The 17417-nt window shown below is 34.6% G+C and overlaps 2 protein-coding genes and 1 long non-coding RNA gene across 3 annotated transcripts; 1 reads left to right on the forward strand and 2 right to left on the reverse strand.

Annotated features, from left to right (window-relative positions):
- Positions 1–4102: 4102 nt before the first annotated feature.
- On the forward strand, positions 4103–5521 carry LOC111875941 (uncharacterized). Its single transcript, XR_008230181.1, has 2 exons — positions 4103–5013; positions 5111–5521. It is a non-coding gene; the product is annotated as an uncharacterized LOC111875941 (long non-coding RNA).
- Positions 5522–6125: 604 nt separating this feature from the next.
- LOC111875942 (putative disease resistance protein RGA1) lies at positions 6126–9793 on the reverse strand. The gene has a single exon (XM_023872470.3). It carries the CDS (start codon positions 9686–9688, stop codon positions 6476–6478), a length of 3213 nt encoding a protein of 1070 aa, XP_023728238.1. The 5' UTR covers positions 9689–9793; the 3' UTR covers positions 6126–6475.
- A 4182-nt stretch (positions 9794–13975) lies between these two features.
- Positions 13976–17191, reverse strand: LOC111875924 (putative disease resistance protein RGA1). Its single transcript, XM_023872450.1, has one exon. The coding sequence runs from the start codon at positions 17189–17191 to the stop codon at positions 13976–13978; it is 3216 nt and encodes a 1071-aa protein (XP_023728218.1).
- Positions 17192–17417: the final 226 nt, after the last annotated feature.

Raw genomic sequence — 17417 nt, forward strand, 5'->3', positions numbered from 1 at the left:
TTATATGTACAAAAACAAATTTAAAATCACTTACATACCCACACCCACAGATTGATAGGAATATATAAAATACAAATACACAAATCTACAAAATATAAAAAACACACTCATATGAAAATACCTGCCCTGCCTAGAGTAAAATTTAGTTGTAGTAAGATATCCTCTTGTTTTGGATGTTGAGATAACCTGGAACCATAAATAGAAACTATAACAACACAGACAATCGAACATATAACAAAATACAAATCACAGAATCACATACACACACAATCACATATGAACATTCACGTGCACGCACTTAACACATATATAGTCACACACTTTCTACTTTAGGCACATACAAAGACTTCCTATACATAATTAAAATATTAAGCATATTTGTTTTTCTCTTTTCATATGCAAATATATCCAAGAAAATAGTATTAATAAAGAAAAGCTCCCACCAGTAATGTGAAAAATAAACCTTGTCTTACTTCTAGAAAAGAATCATGTGGAGTTTAAACCTGTGAACCAGCAAAAGACGATGATTATACCAAAAATTGGAATAATAACACAAAATAGACACATAGAAGTAGATCTTACTCAATTCCATCCTTCCTGAGCTCCACAAACGTTGATCATCCTTTATTCCTTCTTGAAAAAAATGACAAAGCTCTCTATATTGTCTCTCTAATATCGTCCTTCATGAGGAACACCTAAACACACTGGCATGGAGTAATGAGAGAGAGATAGAGGGAGAGAGAGAGAGAGAGAGAGAGGTTGATCATCCTTTATTCCTTCTTGAAAAAAACGACAAAGCTCTCTATATTGTCTCTCTAATATCGTCCTTCATGAGGAACACCTAAACACAGTGACACGGAGTAATGTGAGAGAGAGAGAGAGAGAAAGAGAGAGAGAGAGAGAGAGAGAGAAAGAGAGAAAGAGAGAGGTGGTGAAGGTGAGACAATTAGGCTTGAAGGCGTTGTGACTCTTTTATTAAAAGAACAAAAAATCAGTAAGCAAACACAAAATCAAGTACTTATTAGTTATTTTCTTTGTTGTGAACAATGCAAGGAGGTGGATGTTAGGGCTTTGGGTGTGTCGTGAAGGCGGTGGTGCGATGATAGTCTAAATCCATGTTCTTTGGCAGAGGTAGTCACACCCAAACCCCTAAATTGTTGTGGAGACGATGAAAATCGATATCAAAGACTTAATATGCACATAAAGTCCAAAATTAGTTCTTTATATTTTCAAACCTGGATTTTACCTTCAATTTTATTTAGTCTCACAAAAAACCTACAACTTCATATCGATAGGCAACTTCATGTACTTTGACTTGGTTGACAGCTATTTAGGGTTACAAAAAAGCAGAGATGGTAAAGAGAAATGGGATCGTTCTAGAGAGGAGGAACAATTTCAACATTTGAAATGGAAAGGAGTGTGAAATATATATATATATATATATATATATATATATATATATATATATATATATATATATATATATAGAGAGAGAGAGAGAGAGAGAGAGAGAGAAAGAAAGAGAGGGTAGATGGGATAAAGGGAAGCGTGGTATTTAAAACTCAAATCCCCTTTTTACGTATTCACCGAATAAGAATCGAGCTGTGGAAATCAACAAGGAATAATGGTTCATTTTGACCGATTCAATTTGAAGATGAGAGCGGAGACCAATTCAAGGAACATATTGGAATAAGTCTTCATTTTAACAGATTTAGTTTGATGAACGTGAGTTAGGTGAAAATTTCTAATAGATAAAAGTGAGAGTATAGATTCAACTTTTGACTAAATGAGATTCGATGCATAAAGTTGTTGTATATATTGCATAAGGGCTTATACGACTTAAAATTCAGCATTTGACTAAAAATGTTTTATAAAGTATAATATATATATATATATATATATATATATATATATATATATATATATATATATATACACACACACACACACACTCACTGAGTTTGAGAAAAGTATTTACTGTTGTTATTTCTAAAGCATATATATTTAAATTTTAATCAACTTACTATTTTGATATTATATAATACAAGTTTTAAAATAACTTTTTATTTAGAAATACAGAATTTATTTATGAAAATAGCACGTTTTAATATTCATATTTTTTCCTTTAAGTAAATTTTATCTAATGGTTTTTATGTTTATAACTTTAAAGTTTAATTATTGTATTTTGTAATTTATGATTTTGGTCCTTTAGTATATTTAAAAATTATATGTTTGGTCTCTTATAAAATTTATTTTTATATTCATTTATTTATATTAATTTTCTTAGGATATAATTTTGTTTATATTACTTACAAACGATTGGTTCCTATTTTCAAAAGGTACGTTTGGTTCCTATTTTCAAAATTTAATTCGGACTGTTCCTTGTTTGTTTAAAAGTTACCCGCTTACATCCCCGGACTTAAAAAGACAATTTTGCCCTTATTTATTTCTTTTTTGATTTCTTTTATATTTATTTTTTAGTTATTGAACTTTTTATTATAAAAAATAAGAGTAAATTACACTTTTAGTCCCACCCACCCCTTCCCTTTCCCATCTTTATCTCCAACACTCTCACCCTGCCCTCTTCTTCTCTATTTATCGGGCCACCATTCTCTCTTCTATTTCTCTTTCAAGCATTTTTCGGCAACACTAGACCTCTCCAACCGCCACCAACGTTGCTTTAATATGCTATATGCAGATCCAACGATATCGTAAAGCCCTCCTCCATCTAATTTAGATCCATTCTTTGTTGTCGTCAGCATCACCGCCACTTATCCAAGCCCATCCTAGAGGGTGGGCGATAGGGACGACCGTCCAGGACCCATCTTTTAAAGGGGCCCAAATTTTTTATGGAAATTGTTATATTTAAAAGATAATACAAATAATTTTCTTTTAATTATTGATTTATTATAAAAAGCTTGATGACATTTGTGTTTTTTATGGGTCTATTGTTTTCTCTCGTCCTGGACCCAAAATATATTTGGAACGACCTTGTACTTATCTCATTTTCCATATATATCTTACAAAACTAAATTGCCTTAATCATTAATCCATCACCATTCCATTTCTGCACCATCAACAATGGATCGATTTTTGCTTGATTTTTTCCACCGGTATTAGATCTCTACCAAAAAAAGGTAAGATCCAGAATCTTCCTTGAAGAAAAAAAATACAAAGGTGTCGGATCTTCGGTGATGGGTGGAAAAAACATAGGATTTCAACCACAATGTTGGTCTTTCTCAATGCATAAATAGATTTCAGTTGCAAGTTTTCTGGCGGTAGATAACGTACTACAATATCGAGTAGGGGGTTTTTCTATATGTTGGTTTTTCGATGAATACATGGTCAGAAACAATGGGTGGTGGTGAAGCCAAATATGTAGTATGTAGGGAGGATAGAAGGGTTGTGCATGAATCCACAATAGTTTTTAATTTAGGAATTTGTAGTCGGTGCTAGTAAGGTTTTTTAGTCGAATCTGCTTTAAGTGGTTGTAGTGGGTTTTCCAGTGGTGTAAATTAGTGGTAGTGGTGATCAAGTATTTTCAACGATATAGAAAAATATTTTTAATAATTAAAAGTAATAAAAAATGTTTAATAACTGAAAAAAATAAAATTAAAAGAGGCATTATAGTCCCTTCATGTTTGATAAGTGATAAAATATATAAATTTAAACTATCGAGTTTGAAGCGTGCAACTTTGAACAATGTAATGAATAGTCCAAGTTAATTTTTAAAAATGATGATTAAACGTGTGTTATGAAATCTACTTAATTACTCAAAAATTAAATTCATTGTCCCTTTATGTAAGACTGTATCAAACTATAAAACCTTTACTCAAAGTATTTTTTGAATTTTAAAATTAAATTTTCTATTTTTTTTCGAAAATGAGGACAACTCCCACTTCTTTGGTTCCACTTAGACGGTGCTTGAGAGTAAAAAGTTAATTTTCAAAAAAAAAAAAAAAAAAAAAAAAAAATATGACATAATTTTTCCCAAAAACAGTTTTTAAAATATGTTTGTATTAACTTTTAGGCGATAAAAACCAATAAACCAAAAATATAAAAAATCTACGATTCCAGATTTCTAAAAAATGTCATTTTTCTTCTTGCCAAACAGAACAAACATTTAAAAACATTTTAAAAATTAAGTCGAATAAGTAAGTAATGCAAACACCCTCTTAACCTTCCGAGCCCTAGCTCTCAGGCGATTTAGGCGACCCTACCGCCGGTGCTTCCTTCTCATCATCGGTGATGTGTTCACCTCCGTCAACCAATTTGTGATTTTATATTCTAGTTCTAGATTTTCGTTATGAATTTGGTTTTGATTTGTTGAAGGTTAGTCCACAGACTCGCAAAATGAGAGCTGCCTCTAAAAGAAGGGGTACTGAAATCAAATGACATCTATATCAATGCAGATAAGGCATCCGTACATCGAAAAAAATGTGTTAGTGCTATCGTTCCTTTTCATCTACAGATTTCGTCGAGAATCATTTAACACCTTTCTCCCTGTTCCCAATTTCACTTGACATTTGGATGTCGTGACTGATCTCTGCAAATCTGATTTCGTGATTTAGAGTGAGGATATTTCTAATGACGTGATTTTTTAGAATATGCTTACTGGATTTCCTTCTTACTTAATATACATGCATATCTCTGTCTTGTGTGATTTCAGAAGCCCCAACTACAGTATTATGTTCGATTTTGTATTTGTTGAGCTAAGGGTTAAATTAGGACTCATAGGGAGCAAATTTGTACTAACCATGTTTCATTTTTAGGCTTGAACAGCCTTGTTAGGGGAGAACCTTCTTTCCAAAAAAAGAGATATGTTTCATTTTAGGCCGGCTATTGCAAAATTCCGTCATATTGAATTTCACAGAGCTAGATTAATTTAGTTCATTGATCTTTACCATGTTCAAGTTAGCAGGAGGATACTTGAGAAATGTTTGGGAAATAACAAATTATGTTGCTCAACACATTTCCAAGGACACTTGATCTTGTTAAATGTGTGGTAAATGGGTATGTTTATATCGAAGAAGCTGTGTCTAGAATGCTTTTTATGATGTTCTCTTTTTTGATTAATTTAGTTCATTGATCCTTTTTTTTTTATTGATAGGTTCTTGTGGGTTGTTAGATACCTGAATATTGATTAATTGCAGATGTTAAGAACAAGTGCGTGAGCAGTTCTTGCAGAAAAAAGTTAATTGTCCAGAAGAAGTGAAATGACTTTGATAGGATCAAGATCATGTTGGCAAAGATAAAGATAACTTAACTTTCAGCTTGCAGTTATAAAGATTGAAATGACTTTCATTCATGCCTATTTGGGATGATTTTTTCTGTAACCATTTTAATATGATGGCAAAACACTTATTTTTGTAGTGAAGTTGCATCTTTTTTCCAATGTATGCAGCAAAAATGGATTTTTTTTGCCTATCTGTGTAGCCATTTTTCATATTGATGCAAATTTATGCTATTGTTTTTGGTTGTTAAAAATGGTAAAATTATAGTAAATCACTCATTGCTTTTATTCGTTTGTAGATCATATTACATTTTACTTATAGCAATTGTTATAATTTGTGATATTGCAGAAGGCTGGAGTTGTAAGATTAAAGAAGGAAACCACAACCTAATTAATATCATATTGCCAGGTTGGCCGAGATGAGACCATGTAATAACAAATTTAAACATTGCTTCTAATCAAGATATGATTATGTTTGTATAGAAACAATAAATATGAGAAAGATATCTAATTAATTTTTTATCTATATTGTACACTTCTTTTATAGTAACAGATAACGAAGCATAGAATACGACCATCAACTGTACACATCGATATGGGAACAGCTTTTTAATAACTTCTGATATCCTCAGCCACCTCCAACTTTTAGCACTTGACAGCATCAGTCCCTCTGCTTTATTCTGTGGCCCTCAAATTTTTTAGATTAACAGGCCAAGAGCTTAAACTTTAGCTTTATGACCAATAGAACTAATAATACCGGACATCAATTGAGTTGCATAAACCTTTCCAAGTTAATAACACAAATAACATGGATATCAAATCATTTTGTAAGATTGCATTGCAGGGTATATTTCAAAACAACAAATTAGTAGTATAGTAGATGTCAGTTACAATGGACGAGAGCCATCATGCAATGAATTGGTCAAATGATGAATTATGAAAGAATGATGAGCACAACGGAAAGTTGCCAAAATTGGTCGACCAACTGGATTAAAAATCGGTAGCTGTAAGTTATAAGTGAGAGAAGAGTTTTGGGATATTTAGTATTACATTTATATAATGTTCTTTTACCCGTGTTTTGTACTTGTCTCTTATACTTGACAAGACAAATGTGTGGGTACAATTGGATCACAAGGGAGGAGAAAACTAGAAGAGAGTTTAATATTAAGCAAGAGCCAAGAGGAGGAATGATCTGATTTAAACAAAATATCTATATATACACAAACACACTCAAATAACTAATTAATTAACACTTCCATAATTTAGTCTAACATCAGTTGCTTCCCGTGGCGCTCCCCGTCTAACTGTTTCTTTATTTAGCCCCTTGCAATTATTGAACCTCAAATGTCGGAGAGATGACATTCGTGTTAACCACATGGGCAGTTCTTTTATTCCGAATCTATTTATGCATAACAAAGTCAGTGAGGTGAGGTGTTGTAGTTCTTCTGGCATTAACTCCCAATGATCCCAACCTCTCAATTCTAACGACTGAAGGTGGTTACTTAACTTCTCGATGCCTTGGAGACTCGGGAAAGAATCGAGCTCCTTTGAGAACGGACCAAGTGTCAACTCATTTAAGAAGGCAAAACAGTTGAACATTTCGTGAGGCAAGGAAGTCAGTTTGTCATAATTGTTAATAGACAAAGTCTTCAAAGAATGACACTGGTTAGGTAAATTGGTTATATCTGAAAGACTGGGACACATGAAAATTTCTAAACATTCAAGAGATGTGAGGCCTTGTATGCTCTTAATGGACACCAGACCTGTGCACTGAGATATGCGTAAGGAAACAAGAGGATGGGGATGGTATTCATCTAAGCAAATAATCTTTGGGCAAACATAAATATCCAACTTCTCGAGGACAGGTGATATCGTTTTTGAGCTGTTGGGTTCTCCGTCTATCCACTTTTCCAATCTTTCCAAAAAATACAGTCCGAGTGATCTCAATGATAGAGACAAAGGTTTCGTTGACCCGGTAACATCGGAACTCCTTAAGCATGTCAAGCTATCCATTTGTATTAACAGAAGATTCTGAAGATGTGGTAGGTGCTCAAGCGTCGGAAGAGAGAGGATGCTCCTACAGTCATATAATGTGATTGACACGAGCTTGTCAAGGGGCGTCCATTTCCCTTCGATATCGATTGCCATCTTCATTACCCATTCTGGAAAATTATCACCATAAAATCTTGTAATTTCCAATTCTTTTACATCTCTAGGGGGTTGCAAGCCTTCCAATACATCCTTCTCGTTTTTGTTGGCACCTCCACGGTCCCGACTCCATTCCAATTCGATCTCGTATAAATTTTTCTTTCTGGATAAGTCTGCCTTGACAGCATCCTCTTTGCTCCTAACATTCTCTAGTTTGGAGATACAAAGCCTTCCACTAAGGTTATTCAAATGGCGTAGCTCTTCTATACCATGTCTCTTCCTTCTAAGCACTATGAAGCAAGGCAAAGTTTGAAGAGAAGTCAGTTGTCCTACGATATTGGCAGGAATGTTTTTGTCACACTGGAAATATCGTAGGCTTATCAAATTTCTCATGGCTTCTGGAAACTGCTCAATGTCGTCAGACAACTTTAGAGTTTGCAAGTGGTATAATTTACCAATAGATTCAGGAAGAACACGGATTCTCGTATATGCCAAATCCAGATACCTGAGATGCACCAACCTTCCAATTGAATCGTCTAACTCCTGTATTAAATAACATTTGAGTTTTAGGATTCGTATGCACTTTAATCGTTGAAATGGAAATTTCATATCAACTTCACCTTCGATGAACAATGTATGCAAAGTTCTAGCCTCTGTATTCCTTTCAATGAACATAGAAACCTCTGCTACCAATTTAATGTTCTGTTTTTGGTAAAAGGCGAGATGTTTAACCTGAGGCATACATGCAATACCATCATTTGTCGCATCCTCCAGACATAGGCTTTCATGTTTTGAAAGTGATAATGAAAGATCATGCACCAGATCATGCATGCTACAACGAGTGATGTGACCATACTCATCCCTTTCAACATCTTGGAACAACGAATTGCTGACCAAAATTTGAAAAATATCATTCCCCACATCCTCCATCTCCTTGTTTCTTTCCTCATCCGCTTGAACCAACCCTAAAGCCATCCAAAGCCGGACCAATTCTTCCCTTTCCATGACCGTATCTTTCTTAAAGATGGAACAATATATAAAACATTGCTTGGCGATAGAATTGGGGAGATTATCAAAGCTCAGTTCCAAACTCTTTTGAACTCTATCCCTTTCTTCTTCCATATCCCAAACTTTGCTATTTTTGATGGCCAACCACTTCTCTATGTCACTGTAATGTGCCAACATGCCACCTATTACATTTAAAAGCAATGGTAAACCACCACATTTTTTTACAATCTCATGGCCTATCTCCTCCAGTTCTAGAGAGGGTGATGTGCCTGACACAAACGCTCTTTCTCTGAAGATGTTCCAACAATGATCATCGGAAAGACCTTTTAAAAGGCATGAATCCAAGTGCATATCATGAGTTCCGATTTCAAGCTTCCGTGTAGTGACAAGAATGCCACTTCCATTTTGTGAGCTTACATTTAGCATACAACTCCTAAACTCTTCCCAGTATGGCCTTTCTTCGACCCAAACGTCATCTAAGACGAGCAAATATCTTTTTGTTGCCAATTGCTCGTTAAGACTTCCAATTAAATTGGTCCTTAAGTCCGAGGTTGGTTTCTTTTTGTCAAGAGATTCGTAGATCTTGGCAAGAAGTGTATTGATGTCAACCTTAACGGACACACACAACCATGCTTTAACATCAAAATGTTGCTCGATCTTTTTATCATTGTAGACCGACTTAGCCAAAGTGGTCTTCCCAATCCCGCCCATTCCCACAATGGGAACAATGCTAAGTTTTTCTTCTTTTCTTGATTGGGTTAAAAGTTCAATGATATGGAGTTTATCATTATCCCTCCCAACAATTTTAAATTCTTCTTGATTTGGAACAGTCTCTCTCCAATAGAGACGATCTAGAACAGGGCCTGCAGGGTGTTCATTTTGTAGTCCTAAACTGTTTGCTTCTGTATTGATCTTAAGTAACTTTTCATTGATGTTTTGGATTTTATGACCTATTTTATAACGAAAGGAGAACCTTTTCAAGCTTGGAAGGCACATTACCTTTCTTGTTATCCGATCTTGTTTCTTTATTTGACGCCTCAGCATTTCATAATCAACCTCATCCAACACATCATCAGCTTCACCCACTACATCTTTTAGCTGCTTCAGCCACACCATCACAACCTCTGATTCCTTTTTTTGCTCCGCATCACGTAACTTGGCACGAATCAGGTCTAATGTTCTGTGAAGGCTGGTCAGCTTTTCTTCATAACCCCATGCAATGGCGAGTTCACCCGCAGCAATAGACAACACCTTTTTCAATATTCCCTCAGCAGCAATAGTGACTAATGCTTCAGCCATTTTCACTGTTTAGAAGAGATTGGAAGAGGGGATGAATGGTGGAAGAAAGAAAGAAAACAATAAGAATCTATGAGATGGTTGAACAAAGAGAGACCCGATGAATGGAAATGGAGATTCATGTGTGTAGTGGAAAATGGTATCGAATCAGAATTGAAGGTGTCTACTAAGTTATGCCTTTCCTAAGTTGCAAGTTTAGAACATACACTTTGCTATTTTTCTTTTCTTTTCTTTTGTTTTTACCTTCTGTCATTATTACTTATCTAAAATATTAATATATCATTATATTTTATGTTTTAATAATTAATATATAATGTTTCATATGCAAACTAGAATTGATCTTTGTAACTGTTTTATTTTCATTTACCTTTTGTCCTTTTGATATGCCTCTATGCTGTAATATGATATGTAAATATATCTTTCCATTTTAATCCCTACGTTTCTTTAGATGGGTGGAATACATTTTTCTTATATGGAACATGGAAATTTTTGTAATAATTGTGTCAATGAGAATATAACTAAGAGAAAAGTACATAAATGGTCCCTGTGAAATCCAAAATTCGCATATATTGTCTCTAACCTGTTTTGCTTGATAAGCATGATCTGTGTCGTTTTACTTTCTAGTGTAGTTGGTCCGTTTCATTTTATTACAAATTTGCTCCAAAATTGTTGTTTTACCCCTTTTTATTGGTTTTTTTTTTATGTTATAATTTTAATTAATTAAAAAAATAAAAATCCATTAAAACTATCCTTAACCCGATCATCTCAGTTCGTCTTCATGCTCGTCGCCATACCTCCCTCAACCCCACTTCATCCCTGCCACCCTCCACCAGTAACCACCACTTTTCTCATGCACTTTCTCGTTACATCCTCACTAGACTCACGACCGAATACCACAAAGAAAATCAACCCCATCAACTACATTCTTTTGTTGACACGAAGAAATATGAAATAGAAGTAAACAGAAATGAAAATAAATAAGATTTTGAAATCATTTGCAGGTTTGAAGGTGAAGGTTTTGATATTGAAGCCTAATGTCAGTGGATATGATGTACTCTCTTTTGAAGCCTAACAACAATAACAAGTTTTGGTCTGGTTGATGTTTAAACGATTAGTCACAACAGCTATTCCCTCGAGGTTCTCTTTGTATAGGTTTGTACATGTTTCATTTTATTTAAGTTTTACCTATCTAGATATTGTTCCTTGCCTAAAAACGAGAAACTGAGTCAGAAACTATTGATGATATTTATTATGTGGCTTCTCCATATGGAACATACAAGCATTTCTTTTGGATTTGTTTATCAGTTTGAATATTTCTTCCCTCCGCAAACAAATGGTGGCTCTGTATTTCACATTGTGTTGGTGTGTAGTTTTTTTTTTCTTTTTGTTCATGATCATTGATCTTGTGAAGTATTGGAAGATCTTCATACACATTGAGGATGAAACTCGGTTGCCTCTAAGATTTGGACTCGAATTTTGAAGATGATGTTTGATAGTGTTGTGACCGGAAAGAGGATGATGAAGGGTGGAGGGTGGGATGGGTACAAGGGTATGGGGATGGTGGGGCCCTATTTTTATTATTTATATAAATCAGAAATAAATAAAAGAAAATAATAATAAATATTCAAAAGGGTAAAGTAGTCATTTTATAGTAAGAAATTGAAACCACATGGACCATCTTCATAAAAAAAGGTAGGGACGATATGTATGAACTTTGGAAACCATGAGGACCATTTAAGTAATTTTATCTATAATTAATTAATCAACATTTTAAAATATTGTCTGGCCTAAAATTTATTTATACGTTGTAATCATTTTACATGCAAGCTTCATCCAACACAAACACAAGTAATTAATTATGAAATTAGTAGTTTTTGCCAAAATTTGTGTAACTCATGCAGATTACATCTTTTGAATCCGTCTAATATAATTTTTTTCAAAAACAAAGGGTTGATAACTGTTTGAAATAAGCTTTTTTACTGAAATATTCAATTATATATGTGAATCAAAATAAACCGCATTAGATAGATACACATTTTTTCCCCTTCATTTTTTTGATGTTTTACTTTATTGTAAACTAGGTGTGAGACCCGTGTATTACATGGGTTGATTTAAAAAAAGATTAAAAATTAAATGAAAATGTAAAAGGAAAATATTTTTTAATGTACAACTTTAAAATAAGAAAGGAAAACGTATTTATTGCAATTTAATATGATATTTAATAGTTTAGATATATAAGTATATGAATTTAATTTTAAAAATTGAAACAAACCAAAAATTGACAAGTGGATAATATTTATTTCAAAAATACCACAAAATGACAAGTGCCAAAACTCATGAGAGATTGACATGTGGCAAGAAAACCTTCATTTATTAAGGAGGATGTTAATGTCATTTTATAGATGCCTATTTTCTTTTTATGTCATCTTATATCTACTATTACTTTAAATAGAAAGTAGGTTTCTATACATGGACTAAAATATTATGCTTTTCACTTTTTATAGCAGTGTACTCTTCATTTATGTCATTTTATAACAGTGTTCTTTCTGTTTATGCCTTTTATGGCTAGTGTCGGCTTTAAACAGAAATTAGGTTCCTATGTATAAATCGAGTAAAATATTTTATTTATGTTATTAGATAGCAATGTACTTTTCATTTATGTCATTTTATAGCATCCTACTTTCCATATATGCCATCTTATAACTATTGTGCCTTTAAATAGATAGAAGGTTTCTATTAATTGACTAAAATATTATGTTTATGTCATTTTATATTAGCGTACTTTTCATTTGTCATTTTATAGCATCCTGCTTTCTATTAATGTTATTTTACATACGCCTACTTTTTCTACTCATCTCATCTTATTGTTATTGTGGGTTTAAATAGAAAATAGATTGCTATTAATTGCCTAATTATCCGGATGAACAAACTACATTTGCTTACCTCAAGGTGGGAGGTGGAAAACAGGACATGTCTATTCCAGTATGTGTTCATGCTAAGAAATTAGCAATCGAGAACTATTGGTCACCTTATTTTATCAATCTACATTTGGAAAGACATATGTAATAAACTGATCAAATGGTTTAGAGCATTAAGGTTCTGTGGTTAGTTTATCAACATGGTTGAAATCAACTTTATGAATGGAAGATAACCCAACACCATCTTTTCATTTGAAGTTGGAAGATTGGATCAAGTTGATGAGTTGTAGAAAGCATCAATATAGCATGTTTAATGTCTTAAATCGTGTTTTATAGTGGTTATCTGTTACATTATATTTCTAACAATTACAAAATGTCAAAGCCAAATTTCAAACCTGATTACCAAAAAGAAAACAAAAAACTAACCATGGTTGATTATAAAACTGAGACCATTGTTGTTTATCAACAATACAAGTAGCATCACTCACAAGGCCACAGCCACCTTCAAATCCTTACTCTATGACGCAATAAACACATATGTGTTGAATTCATCTTTGTAACATTAAATTAAAAAGATTTACTGAATGTAGAAAGACATTATCATGTATGTATCTGTGCACATATGTATTTGTATCTATACGGATGCCATATGGACATAGTAAATTTATAGAGACTAAAACTATGTATGAAAAGTAATCTAATGTTCACAATCATCATGATGAACACAAAATGATAAGTAATCTAATGATAATGAGAAGGAAAATGAATGCAATGACTTTTAAGGAAAACTCAAAGAATATGTATATCCTCAACACTACAATGGGGGCATAGAATCTGTGGATATCTTTTCATTGGGGAATTTTGTCGAACACTTGGTGTTCATAAAAAAGAGAGGGTTCATCACTACATCCCTGATCAATTTGCTGTTGCAAAGCATTACCACATTCAAAAAAAGACTGATGACATAAAAACAGGTAAAATTAACATCATAAAGAAAACCAATTTTCTGTTGTTATTGTTTGGGTTGGGCTGCAAATGTTGCTGTTGCTGCAGTTGTGGCTCTGGAGGTGGCTGGGACCAGGATTGGGGAGGCAGCGGTTGTGATTGGGGTCGGGATTGGACAGAGGCTAAGGATTTCAAGGTTCGTCGTTTTTTCCTTATCATGCATCATTATAGTTAGTGGTAATTGATAGAATTAAAAAAATAATATAATTGATATATTTCTTGAGCAACGTTAATAGTACCTTTATCACAATAAGTTCAAGTCATGACTTTTGACAACCAAATTGGATATTTTTCAAAATCAAAATTAGATCCTGATTACAAGCGGAGTGTACCAAATAACTAATTAACATCTCTACTTACAGTCAAATTATCTAATCTGACAAGTGACACCATTTGCTTCTCGCGGTGCTCCCCGCTTAACCTTTTCTTCATCTAGCCCCTTGCAATTATAGAAAATCATGTCTCGAATAGATGACATGTTGGTTAACCACATGGGCAGTTCTTGTAATCCGAATCTATTTATGCGTAACAAAGTCAGTGATGTGAGGTGTTGTATTTCGTCTGGAATTGACTCCCAATGATCCCAACCTCCCAAATACAAAGAGTGAAGGTGGTTTCTTAACTTCTCGATGCCTTGGAGACTTGGAAAAGAATCGAGCTCCTTCGAGAACAGACCAAGTTCCAACTCATTTAAGAATGCATAACAGTCAAACAGTTTGTGAGGCAAGGAAGTCAGTTTGAGGCAATGCGTAATGTACAAAGTCTTCAAAGAATGACACTGTTTGGGCAAATTGGTTATTTCTAAAAGACTAGGACACATGGAAATATGTAAAGATACGAGAGATGTGAGGCCTTGTATACTCTTAATGGACGCCAGTCCTTCGCAGCCTCTAATCTGTAAGGAAAAAAGAGGATGGGGATGGCATTCATCCAAGTGAATAATTTTTGGGCACTCACGAATGTACAAGCTCCGAAGGACAGGAGATATCATTTCTGAGCTGTTGGGTGCTCCATCTATCCACTTTTCCAATTTTCTCATGCGATATAGTAGGAGTGATGTCAATGTTGGAGACAAAGGCTTTATTATTCCACTACCAACGGAAGTCCTTAAGCATGTCAAGCTGTCCATATTCTCCAACGACAGATGCCGAAGATGTGGTAGGTGCTCAAGCGTTGGAAGAGAGAGGCAGCTTCTACAGTTAGATAATGTGATATCCATCAACTTATCAAGGGGCGTCCATTTCCCTTCGATGTAGATCACCATCTTCATTACCCAATCTGGAAAATTATCACCAGAAAAATTCTTAATTGTCAATGTTTTTACATCTCTAGGGGGTTGCAAGCCTTCCAATACATCCATGTCAATTCGGTTGGCGCCTTGATCGTCTTCACTCCATTTGAAATGAATATTGTGTAAATTTTTCTTGCTAGATAAATCTGCCTTGCTAGCTTCCTCCTTGCTACCGATGTTCTCTAGATGTGAAATAAAGAGGCTTCCACTGAGGTTATTCAAATGGCGTAGCTCTTGAATACTATGTCCCTTCCTTTTAAGCACCCTGAAGGAAGGCGTTAATGTTCGAAGTGAAGTCAATTGTCCCAAAATACTTGCGGGAATGTTTTCGTCACACTTCAGATACCGCAGGCTTATCAAATTTCTCATGGTTTCTGGAAACTGCTCAATGCGATCAGGCAACTTCAGAGTTTGCAAGTGGTACAATTTACCAATAGATTTAGGAAGAACACGTATCTCTGTAGATGATAAATTAAGATACCTGAGATGCACCAACCCTCCAATTGAATCGTCTAACTTCTCAATACTATCTCCCTTGAGTTTTAGAATGCGTATGCACTTTAATCGTTGAAATGAAAGTTTCTTCTCTACTTCAACTTTGATAAACAATGTATGCAAAGTTCTAGCCACTGTATTCCTTTCAATGAACATAGAAACATTGGCTTTCAATTCATCGTACTCATTCTGTTCTTGGTAAAAAGAGAGATGTTTAAACTGAGGTATACATGCAATATCATCATTTGTAGCATCCACCAAACACAAGCTTTCATGTTTTGAAAGTGATAATGACAAATCATGCACCATATCATGCATGCTACAATGATCAACGCGACCATACTCATCCCTTTCAACATCTTGGAACAACGAATTGCTGACCAAAACTTGAAAAATCTCATTTCCCACAGCTTCCATCTCCTTGTTTCTTTCCTCATCTGCTTGAATCAATCCTAAAGCCATCCAAAGCCGGACCAGTTCTTCCCTTTTAATAACCTTATCTTTCTTAAATATGGAACAATATACAAAGCATTGCTTCACAATAGAATTGGGGAGATTATCAAAGCTCAGTTCCAAACTCTTTTGAACTCTATCCCTTTCTTCTTCTAGATCCCAAACCTTGCTATTTTTTATGGAGAACCACTTTTCTTTATCATCATTGTAATTTGCCAACATGCCACCTGTTACATTTAATAGCAATGGTAAACCACCACATCTTTTTACAATCTCACGGCCTATCTCCTCCAGTTCTGGAGAGGGTGATGAGCCTGTCACAAATGCTCTTTCTCTAAAGATGTCCCAACAGTGATCATCAGAAAGACCTTTTAAAAGACATGCATCAGCCTTCATTCCAGTAGTTCCGATTTCAAGTTTCCGTGTAGTGACAAGAATGCCACTTCCATTTTGGGAGTTTACATTTAGCATACAACTCTCAAATGCTTCCCAATATGCTCTCTCTTCAACCCAAACGTCATCAAGAACAAGCAAATATCTTTTTGATCCCAACTTCTCTTCTAGACTTTTAATTAAATTGACCATAGAGTCCGACTCAGGTTTCTTTCCGGCAAGAGATTCATAGATCTTTGCGAGAAGTGTGTTGATGTCAACCTTAACCGACACACACAACCAAGCTTTAATATCAAAATATTGCTTTATGTTTTTACTATTGTAGACCGACTTAGCCAAAGTTGTCTTCCCAATCCCGCCCATTCCCACTATGGGAACAATTGTAAGTTTTTCTTCGGTTCTTGATTGGGTTAAAATCTGTATGATACGTAGTACATCATCATCCCTCCCAACAGTTTTGAATTTTTCTGGATATGGAACAGACTCCCGATAGAGACGATCTGTAAAAGGGGTGGCACCAGGGTGTTCGTTTTGTAGTCCTAAACCGTTTGCCTGTGTATTGATATCAAGCAACCTTTTATTGATGTTTTTGATTTTATGACCAATTTCCCAGCGAAATGAAAGTTTTTTTAAGCTTGGAAGAGATGGCACAGTTTTTGCCACCCGATCACGTTTCTTTATCTCCCGCCTCAGCATTTCGAAATGAACCTCGTCCAACACATCATCAGCTTCACCCACTACAACTTTTAGCTGCTTCAGCCACATCATCACAACCTCCGTTCCCTTTTTTCTCTCAGCATCACTCAACTTGGCACAAATCAGGTCCAATGTTCTGTGGAGGGTGGTCAGCTTTTCATCGTAACCCCAAGAAATGACCAGTTCGCCAGCAGCTATAGACAACACTTTTTTCAATATCCCCCCAGCGACAATAATAACTAAGGCTTCAGCCATTTTCACTGTTGAGAAAAGGAGATAGTGAATGAGATGGTGGAGAGAGATATATACTTTATAAATGGAAAGAATCCACCAGGGAAAGTCGAATTGTAACCAAAAAGGTTATGTATGGTAATAAACATATTATACTCAGACGGAGGATATGAATCAAGTAATTCTCTATTAAAATGGACTTTTTTCTTTTCTTTTTTTATATTTCTGCTTAATTGTTTTCCTTCCATTT

This window comes from Lactuca sativa, chromosome 2 (genome assembly GCF_002870075.4).
Source record: "Lactuca sativa cultivar Salinas chromosome 2, Lsat_Salinas_v11, whole genome shotgun sequence".
NCBI classification, from domain to species: domain Eukaryota; kingdom Viridiplantae; phylum Streptophyta; class Magnoliopsida; order Asterales; family Asteraceae; genus Lactuca; species Lactuca sativa.

Bases quoted from the DNA above. Each gene is read 5' to 3' on its own strand.
- LOC111875924 (XM_023872450.1), bottom strand. From the start codon at position 17,191: ATGGCTGAAGCCTTAGTTATTATTGTCGCTGGGGGGATATTGAAAAAA.
- LOC111875942 (XM_023872470.3), bottom strand. From the start codon at position 9,688: ATGGCTGAAGCATTAGTCACTATTGCTGCTGAGGGAATATTGAAAAAG.